This window comes from Phallusia mammillata, chromosome 8 (assembly GCF_965637545.1).
Source record: "Phallusia mammillata chromosome 8, kaPhaMamm4.hap1.1, whole genome shotgun sequence".
NCBI lineage: Eukaryota > Metazoa > Chordata > Ascidiacea > Phlebobranchia > Ascidiidae > Phallusia > Phallusia mammillata.
In genome coordinates this window covers 12,348,712-12,358,757 of record NC_137259.1, presented here as the reverse complement: position 1 = coordinate 12,358,757, position 10,046 = coordinate 12,348,712, and the positions used below count along the sequence as shown (strand labels likewise).

General features: G+C 35.1%; 1 protein-coding gene across 1 annotated transcript; it reads left to right on the top strand.

Annotated features, from left to right (window-relative positions):
* Positions 1-368: 368 nt before the first annotated feature.
* On the top strand, positions 369-9,778 carry LOC145204259 (vacuolar protein sorting-associated protein 4B-like). The gene is made up of 13 exons (XM_080076744.1): positions 369-452; positions 603-714; positions 1,015-1,168; positions 2,017-2,075; positions 2,749-2,868; positions 3,361-3,398; positions 3,560-3,678; positions 3,896-4,044; positions 4,399-4,480; positions 4,720-4,851; positions 7,747-7,834; positions 7,908-8,048; positions 8,992-9,778. The coding sequence occupies exons 1-13, from the start codon at positions 429-431 to the stop codon at positions 9,091-9,093; spliced, it is 1,320 nt and encodes a 439-aa protein (XP_079932870.1). The 5' UTR covers positions 369-428; the 3' UTR covers positions 9,094-9,778.
* The last annotated feature ends 268 nt before the right edge of the window (positions 9,779-10,046 follow it).

The window sequence follows — 10,046 nt, the reverse complement described above, 5'->3', positions numbered from 1 at the left end:
ATTTCGGTAAACTTTGCTACAATGATTTTTGTGTTTTCAGTCGTGCGGAAATTTTCACACGTATTCCTTCAACATGTGACTTTTTCAATTGAACGACGTTCTTAATCGTTGTGCAAATTTTGATTTAGCTCTCAGCCTTTCCCTGTAAAAATAGAATGAACAAACATGATAGGATCACCCTCTTGTGACTCACAGCGATGATTGTAGTGTTGGTGTTACTCTGATGTAAACGTCATATGTTCATTCGTTTAGCTTTGTAAATATCTAACAATGCGTACCTCAAAAAAGAACAGTTGTTTCACACGGAATATTCGCCTAAAAATGAAGAAATACTTATATCATCTAATACAATAATAAATACAATCGTTTTTTTACTCCTTCTGTTTTTATTTTTGGGCAGGTATATTTTATAATTATTTGAAAGTGCAATGGCATGCGGGTCCGTTCTTCAGGTTTGTTAAAATTAAATGAATGTTTTAAGTTTTCTTGTTTATAACTTGGTAGTCAAGAAATAGTAAGCTTGGAGTATTAAATAATGTAAAGATGATTGTAAAGATACCATAGTTTAAGATGAGATAAGTTATGTGGGGCGTTTTTAACAGAAAGCCATTGACCTCGTAAAGAAAGCTGTAGAAGAAGATGACAAAAAGAATTATGCCGAAGCGCTACACTTGTACGAAAATGCAGTGGAACGCTTTCTTCATGCTATTAAATGTAGGTGGACTTTCAAAATAATTTTTAGCATCTTGAATATGAAGTAAAATGATCCAAAGATAACTTAGTTATTGGATTAAAAAGCCACATACTCTTCAACATATTTTTTCATTTATCCAAACCTTATGTCAAAATTAGCAGCAAGTGGCTATTTTTAAAATGATAACTAAAACAGAAAAACAGTATGGCATCTCAAGGTCTTTGTTTACTGTTGAACAATCGGGTTGTTGAACTTGAAAAATGTTTAAGCTTTGTGCCTGTATGTTTATTATGTTATCTTTTTTATTTTGATTCTTTCAGATGAAGCAAAGGGAAATGAATCTGTGATAAAGAGCATCAGGGTAAAATGCACAACGTACTTGAATCGCGCTGAACAACTTAAAACATATCTTTCAAATCAATCAAATGACAAAGGAAAGGGCAAAAAGAAAAAAGAGGTCAAAGCTGAAGGATCGTAAGTGGAATCATGGTATCACTGGTTGTGGTATCTTCTTTATTGGACTATAGCACAACTGAAAAAAGCAAAACTTTTTGAAGCCAATGCAACACATAAAACCACAACACTTCTGGCCAAAAAAAAATCCTGAATTGTTTTTAATATAGGTTTGTTGTAAAAATGTATTTTATACATGCTACACAGCAGTTTTCTGTCAAATGCTTGCACAACTGGCAAACAGTTGGGGGTTCGGCTTTAGGTAAACTTATTATGGTGTAATTCCAATACCCAGCTCAGTTGGTAAATTGGAAGACCCAGATAGGATAGATTCCTGTCATGGGTTCAAATATCATACTTGGCTAGCATAGTAGTGATGGGACGATACCAGGTTTTGAAGCGAGTACCGATACCGAGTACGAGTACCACATGTATATACCTTCGATACCGAGTACGATTACCGAGTACTTAAGTACAGTGTTGTACTTAGTTGTATATCACCTGCTAATTTATCTGCCATGGCCGGCGTACAGGCGTGCACACACACATGCAGAAAAAAGTAATCTCCATACGATAGGGAAAAAAATACGTAACCTGGCGGAACTTTTTCCCAAATTTGTACTGCCTGAAGCATATATTGGCACAAAGTTTTCAGTGTTCTTATAGTGTAAATCGGCCTTCGGTACTCGCACGTTGGTATCGAAAACTGAGACAAAATATTTCGATACCGAGTACGAGTATCGATACCACCGAAATCGTTCGATACCATCGATACCGAGTACCGGGTACTCGTCCCATCACTATAGCATAGTGTGATTGAAATGTACTGTATGTTTAGTAAATTTTTAATCTACTTATTTTCTGTGCAGTGATGATGATGATGAAGCAGATGATCCAGAAAAAAAGAAATTCAGAGACCAGCTGTCTGGTAAAGTTACCGACAATTAGATATTTTTAAATACATACTACAGTAAATCTTAGGTACATCAGGTTTAAATAATCTTTGCCTAATTTCGATAAAACTTGAGGTCAAATGATTTGTAATGTCCAGAGAACAATTGCTCTTTCTACATCTCCTAATCTGGACTTTTAACGTTTCAATGGCAAATTTGTCCATCAAACAATATTGCAGTAACATGGTGGTTTATAACAACTACATACTGTTAACTATTTGTTACACTGCATTGTTTTTTACTATTTATCACACAATTATTTAGTGTAGCCTCAATTGCTAACTGACCATCATTAAACTGCATGTATAACATAACAGCCGATTATGTAGTTTGTTGCCCTATGTTTTAGGCTCTCAATGCCAATATATATTTTCCCAACAAAAGTTATTAATTAATTTGTGATTATTTTAATTCTACCATTATAGGAAGTTACTGATCATGTAAAAGATAATTTGTAACTACCAACCAATAACTAGATAGTGTAGGGCTTAAAAAATGACATTAGATAAATTGGATCTTCGCCTGATCTGGACAAATTTTTGGGTCCAATCAGGTCTGGATTTACTGATGTTTACTGTTATTTTTATTGTTGATCGTTTGATTTAGTGATGTAAAAATCTGGTATGTATGGATATTGTTTGTTTCTAGGTGCTATTGTTGTTGAGACACCAAATGTAAAGTGGAGTGATGTGGCTGGGCTTACTGATGCCAAAGAGTCTTTAAAAGAAGCAGTTATCCTTCCTATTAAATTTCCTCATTTGTTTACAGGTACATTATGCAAAGATATCTTTTGTATCATAATAATTGTGGACTCAAGCCAGCAACAAAAGCGTATATTCCTTTTTAAGATGTAAAATTTTGAACTGTTAGATATATATCTTCACATTGTTTCTTATTTCATACAAACTATAGTGTTCAAATAAAGTCTTTTGTTTTAACGATTTTCTTTTATTATATTGCAAGAACAAAAATAGTGGTAATAACTAATCACATTGTAAATATGAAAGTGATGGCGCATATTTTTACCTAAGTGACTACCTTTTAATGTACACACCCACCCTTACAAAAATATTGACAAGTATTGGCCATGCCAAAGTTTTCTCACTACAGTTGTGCAAACCTCACTGTCCAACAGTGACAGCCATATGTACATACCTGCTTATGATATATGTTTCACCTAAATGTTATTAACATGGCCAATGGGCTCCATGGAAGATGCCATTATATACAGACGGTAAAATATTGCATTTTATACTTTAGGCAAAAGAACTCCATGGAGGGGAATCCTTTTGTACGGGGTAGGTACTTTTTGTGGTATAAGATATCCAGTTAACTAAAAAGTATAAAGGGGGTTGATTGCATTGTACAAAAAAACTTCCATGAATTAAATGCTTGATTGCTGGTGCAAAAATTAAAAATCGTTTGAATTGCTCGGATTTACGGAAGTACATATTTGCAGCCTCCTGGTACAGGAAAATCATACCTTGCCAAAGCAGTGGCTACAGAAGCAAACAACTCCACATTTTTGTCAGTTTCCTCATCAGATCTTGTATCCAAATGGCTGGGAGAGAGTGAAAAGTAAGTTGCAAAAGAAAAGGAAAATGTTTTTACTTCCAAACCATTTTTTTGTGAATTTTATGTCGTTTTTACAAAACTTGTGCCACATCACTTATTTATAATCTATGAACTCAGTTAATTGGCTGCCAGCAATGATATGGTTGCTTTGTCCATGCATGACACGATTATACATTCTTCTCTTAGATCTTTAACTGGACACCATAAATTTGTTTTATAGGATGGTAAAGACACTATTCCAAATGGCTAGAGAAAACAAACCTTCCATTATTTTCATTGACGAAGTAGATTCTCTTTGTGGATCTCGTAGTGACAATGAAAGTGAGGCATCAAGAAGAGTCAAAACTGAATTTCTTGTGCAAATGCAAGGTACTGTCTTTTTTACAAAATACAGTTTGTGAGACAACATGAAACAATTTCTGATTATTGATTTTCTTTTGCCATTTTCTTTTACTTCCTTAATGCAATTTTAGCATGACCTTTGAGTAATGTGCATTAAACCTTTAAAGCTTGTAAATCTATTTCATGAAATCCAAAATTGTTAGATTGGTGGGTTTTTTATTAGGTGTCTTTTGCTTCACTGTTATTAGGAGTCTCTCACTTTTTCATGTAACTGTTAATACACATTAAGTTCAACAAAATTTAACAAGGCTTCATGTTACTATATTTTGAATGGTTCTTTTTGTAGGTGATGTTTTTGGCTTAAATGAAATTCTGTTTTAGGTGTTGGTGTTGATAATGACGGCGTTCTAGTTTTGGGCGCAACAAACATTCCTTGGCAGCTTGATTCTGCTATTAGAAGAAGGTAATACATATTAAGCTGACAAAACTCAAAAATATTTTTTTCATGATTTATTGTCAAAGTTTGGGAGGTTTTATGTAGTGTAAAGGCCCCAATTTGATCTGTGCATTGGCATCAAAACACAATTCCGTTAACATTTTATCAATATTGTATTTAGCTTTCAATGTTTCAAACTCTTGGCTGGAACCTTCATTAAAAAAGGTTCTCTTAGTTTAAATTATTTAACTGAAAAAACGTTTCAGATTTGAAAGGAGAATATACATCCCTCTGCCTGAGGAGACTGCCCGAACAACAATGTTCAAGTTACATTTGGGCAACACAAAGACAATTCTAACAGAACGTGACCTTCGGGAACTTGGAAAGATTACTGGAGGGTATTTTTTTTATTCTATGTTATTCAAAACTGTGTTGGTGTTATTGTATACCGATCAAGTATAATGTTGAAAGATACAAGTTTGTCTCAGTTTAGGTCAATGCCATATGCTTGCAGTGTGGTAGTAAGTTTAGGCACACAATTATTAGCTAAAACCACAGGAGTACAGTATTTAAATCCCAATTTTTGAACGCACCATCAAATAGATCAGTGCTACTTATACTGCTGTATGCATACCACCACCTGTACGACGACATAAACTGCTACCTCGTGGGCAGACATCTTTTGTGGTTGTAATGATAGGAATGACACTGATTTTTCACCATTATTATGGGTCCCCTTCCCTGAAGGGGACACATATTGTTTTTGTCTATATTTTTTTTTCTTTTTTTCTTTCTAACGCGGATTTGTTCCCACGTTTTGGTCAAGAAAGAATGGTTCAAACTTTTTCAAATTTACACACATTACAGATATTGGTCTAATGATGGTCCATGTGAATTTTGACCCTGTTTGATCCCTCGGTTCACCCACAGCCCCCCGAAACGTAAAATTTTTAACGCAGGTTTGTTCCCACGTTTTGATCAAGAAACAATGGTTCAAACTTTTTCATGTTTACACACATTATAGATATTGGTCAAAAGATGGTCCATGTGAATTTTGACCCCGTTTGATCCCTCAGTTCACCCACAGCCCCCCAAAACGTGAAAATTTTAAAACGGCTATACTTGCTAAAGCAGATGTTTCTGGAGTTTCATACTTTTTGATTGGTACATTGCACCGTATTTTAAACTATTTTATAACTTGAAGTTGTATATATCCATTTTCACCCCTTTGCCCCCAAATATTTGTTTGTTTGTTCACATGTTAATGAGGCCAGAAATACAAGTCTTAACGTGCTGAAATTTTGGATAGGGTGCTCTTTGTTGGCTGGTAAAAATTTCAGTGCAATCGGCTCAGTTATAGTAAAAATATGTTTTTACATGCTGTCTTTTGTCATATTTGTGCTCGCTCAGTGCACAGCTGACGCAATGGGAGTGATTGACGATAGTGGCACATGGAAAAAATGCCTCTGCTTCACGCATGAATGCAGTCGTCACTTGACCATTTTCTCACTGGTTGGAATAAAAGATGATACGGTGTTAGTGATATTGCGCTGTAAACGTTAACGCTGCGGGGTCACGGCAGGGACAGGCGATGCGTATGACGTCATGACCGTATTTGCCTGTCGCTTAGTGCACAGCTGACGCATTGGGTGTGATTGATCATAGTGGCACATAGAAAAAAATGCCTCTGCTTCACGCATGAACGCAGTTGTTACGTGACCATTTTCTCAGTCAGATAGAAGTCTCAACTCTCAAGGGAGTAATTCACTTGTTTACGATTAAGGCGGGTGAATGCAGCGGGAGTGCTCAGCTTGACGTCCGGACCGACGTTTTATGAGGCAGTCGTGTCCGTGATTAGAAATCAGCTCTTTTTGCGCAGCTATGCTATGTCGTTTTATTAAGTTATCAAGCACATTTTAAGTTTTGGAAAATTGTGTTTAAAGACTGACCTTGAACGACAATATCAAAGTCAAAGCATGAGATTAAATTGAAAGTATTTTTCCTGTTCCTATTTACTGTTTTTTTTGTAATTATATGACAATAATGATGCAAAAACAATACGGACAAAACTTTTTGGGTTAAGGCTAAAGTTGGTTAAGCTTGTCCTTAAGAATCTAAAAATAACCAGGATGTTTGTTTACCATAAATCCCCACAAACGCGCGTGTGGGGACCCATTCGTTTTTGCTTGCAAAAACAATCATATGTGTAGATCAAATGATGTGTATAGTAAATTGGTAAATATCTAACAGTGATTGTGCCCTATTTTTACTGTTACCAAATCGCATATGCATATGTGTGGGGACCCATTAGATTATGCTTGCAGAAACAATCAGTTTATAAAGTGCCAGGAAAAAGATAGGGACCCAATGAAATGTAGGTGCAAAATATATATCCATTATAAATATAGTAAAAGGAATATGTGATACATCATTAAATATGATGTAGTATATATAACCCGGCAATATATAGGAAAACCACTATTCTAGTTTATAATTCTGTATGAGAGTAAATTTAAGTGGACACATGTTTCATCTGAGCAAAACAAGCACTGCACCTTTCTTCGATTGTTGCACACAATGTTTAAATTGTAATTTTGCCTGTGACATTGCAAACTGTATTTGGACATTCTGAGATAAGCAAGAACATATTTTCAGAAAGTTTTTAACATATGGTGTTAAGGTTTGTAAAACTATTGTTTTTAAATATACAATGCAGCGTATTTAAGGGTCCCCTTCCCTGAGGAGCGCATTTTGTTTTCGTCCGTATTTTTTTTGTCTTAACACCAGTTTGTTCCAAGCATTTGGTCAAGACAGAGTGTTTCAAACTTGTTGAACTTTTCTAGCGAGATGGTTAATTTTCCCCAAGTCCTCCCAGGGTCTGACCCCTGATATGCATAGGACCCAGTGGTTTCCGCCCACAGGCCCCCATTACATGAAATTTAAAAACGGCTAGGGTTGCTAAATAACATGATTTCGGATTTTCTTACTTTGTTGGCACTTGCGAAGCATTGGTTTGTTAAGTTGTTGGAATATACAATGCATTTAGAAGTTGGACTTGGTAGATAAGAAGCTGACTTATTCTTTGCTTTTAATAAGGCTTTGCTGTTAGTGGTGTTGTAAATGATGTGTATTATATAATGCTGCTAGACTGCAAGACAGTGCGCCAGCTGTACTAAGAAGTTTTGAATAGCAGTGGTATGATAATAAAGCATTATTTTAGGACTTTGTGTTGACATAGTATGCCAACCAACATGAATTAAAACAATAATCTTAAATTATGTTTGTTTTAACAGGTATTCAGGAGCTGATTGCAGCATAGTTGTGCGGGATGCACTTATGGAGCCTGTGCGCAAAGTGCAGAAAGCAACTCACTTTAAAAGGGTATGTAGTCATTTTATCAATAAAGAATCTGTGGCAAAGCTGTAACTTAACTAAAGAACCAACTTCTTGACAGGTACGCGGGCCGTCAATAGCTGACCCAAATGTAATTGTGGACGATCTATTGACACCGTGCTCACCTGGAGACCCACATGCAATTGAAATGAACTGGTTGGAAGTAGAAGGTGACAAGTTGTTGGAACCTGTTGTTGATATGGTTAGTGAACCAAAATTTGTTTGGAATTTAGCCTAAACCTGTGCATAGAAACAATATAAAAATATGAATAAAACATTTGCTAAAACCAGGTGTAAAATTTTGCTTGTTATCAGGGCATCGTTCTGGCGAAACAAAGCCTAAAACAGTGGTTCTCAAACTTTTTTTGTGCGCGACCCAAATCTGAGCTTTATGAACATGTTGCGACCCAAGCCTCAAATTTAAAAAAATGTATTTTTTTATTTCTTGTAACTTACGAATGCTTACTAGCATTCCAAGTTTAGTTTCGCATGATTAACCTCCTATCATTTCCCTGCTATGACGTTACAATCGCCGTGTGCGTAACAGAATATTGAAGGCTATTGTCTGTATCTTGTAATGATTCGTTCATTTTGTTGTACAACGTGGTCGAGTGAGGCTGTATTTCGCTATGGTAGTAGTGTAGCTGGGTGCCATCTAAACCCTCAGAAAACCACTTACTTATGATGCAATACTCCAAGGTTACGTCATGACTAGGAATTGAAAATACTTAAAAATGAAAAAAGTTCATTTAGGCAGAATTGAATCACCATAGCGCGACCCATTTTTTGACCCTGCGACCCATACTTTTGAGAACCACTGGCCTAAAAGAATGTAAAAATTGTTAAGATTATTTTGTGTGAAACAATAATTGAAAAGGCGTAACTAACACGTGACTTTTTCTTTGTCTATGTAACAACACAATAAGAAAACTATAGCAGATAAAAATCGTAGCCTCCAGTGAATCACTAAACATCATATAATGGCATATTTAAAAACACAACGGACACTAAAAGATATACAGGAAATATCTAATGGTTTCGTTTTTACATTCTAAACCTGTACCAGTGAAACTAACAAATATTTTTACATATGTTAAATTGTATCTTATTAAAGGCAACTTAACACTTTATTATGTGTTTATTAGAATGACATGCTGAAAGCAAAAGAGAGTACTCGGCCTACAGTCAATGATAAAGACCTTGCACAGTTTGAACAGTTTACCAAAGACTTTGGCATGGAGGGATGAAATCTTACAAGGCAAACTTCGATACTGGGCACTTATCCTACCATGCTGCTGTGCTTTAGAAATTCAGTCAAATATGCCAAGTTTACATTCTTCCCTGCACAGGACACTGTCAAAAGCCTTTAATTCACAGAATGTAACAACATACACTATACCTTTATTCTGACGATATAGCTCAAGTTACAAAATATTTCAAAGCTATATTAATTTATAAACCCAACAACAGATTTAAGTCAGAAATTTGCTGTTTTTGTACTGCAATAGCTAACAGATTTTCGTTGTCCCTATTATATTGCAATATAGCGGGTACACATAATTTGGTTGCATGGTAAAACAGGGGTCATATGACAGTCCATGTTTACACTGCAATATTTTGTGTAAATATTTTTCTCACCAAAAATGCAGACAATTTTGTTTTAGATCTTTAATCTTCACCTTGCTAATGTAAGTTCATACCTTCTTCCCATATGCTTTCAAGTGTATATAAATAAGAATATGTGGTTTGTTGAACTTTTATTCTTATCCACTATTGGAGTTTTCCTTTGTGGCATTTTTAGAATATGTTACTGTACTCATACAGCAACAGGAGTAAACTGAGAAAATGTGCATTCAGTTTTGTTGTATCTTTTGATTTTTTTTCACAAATATATAGCATGTGAAGAAGGTATTAAAAATTTTTGATTGGAAATTTTGTTTCATGTACAAAACCTACCTTTTTGTTTTTCACTAAGAAAAAAATTTAGTGTGTGCAAAAAAAGTTATTTTGTATTTCGGGGGGCCACAGGTGTAGGCTCGCTATAAACATCCACCAAAAATCAGTAAGTCATTTTCTTTTATAATGCTCAGAATTAAGTGTTTGTTGTAACTGATTTAATTTCCTAATTTAATCGATTATTTTCCACACTATTTGTTCATATTGAGGTTTATTTTTAGCAAAAAGTTGTCCAGGTAGATCA

Bases quoted from the DNA above. Each gene is read 5' to 3' on its own strand.
- LOC145204259 (XM_080076744.1), top strand. From the start codon at position 429: ATGGCATGCGGGTCCGTTCTTCAG. The intron at 715-1,014 runs GTAGGTGGACTT...TGATTCTTTCAG, and splicing joins CTTTCTTCATGCTATTAAAT to ATGAAGCAAAGGGAAATGAA. The intron at 8,049-8,991 runs GTTAGTGAACCA...TGTGTTTATTAG, and splicing joins TGGAACCTGTTGTTGATATG to AATGACATGCTGAAAGCAAA.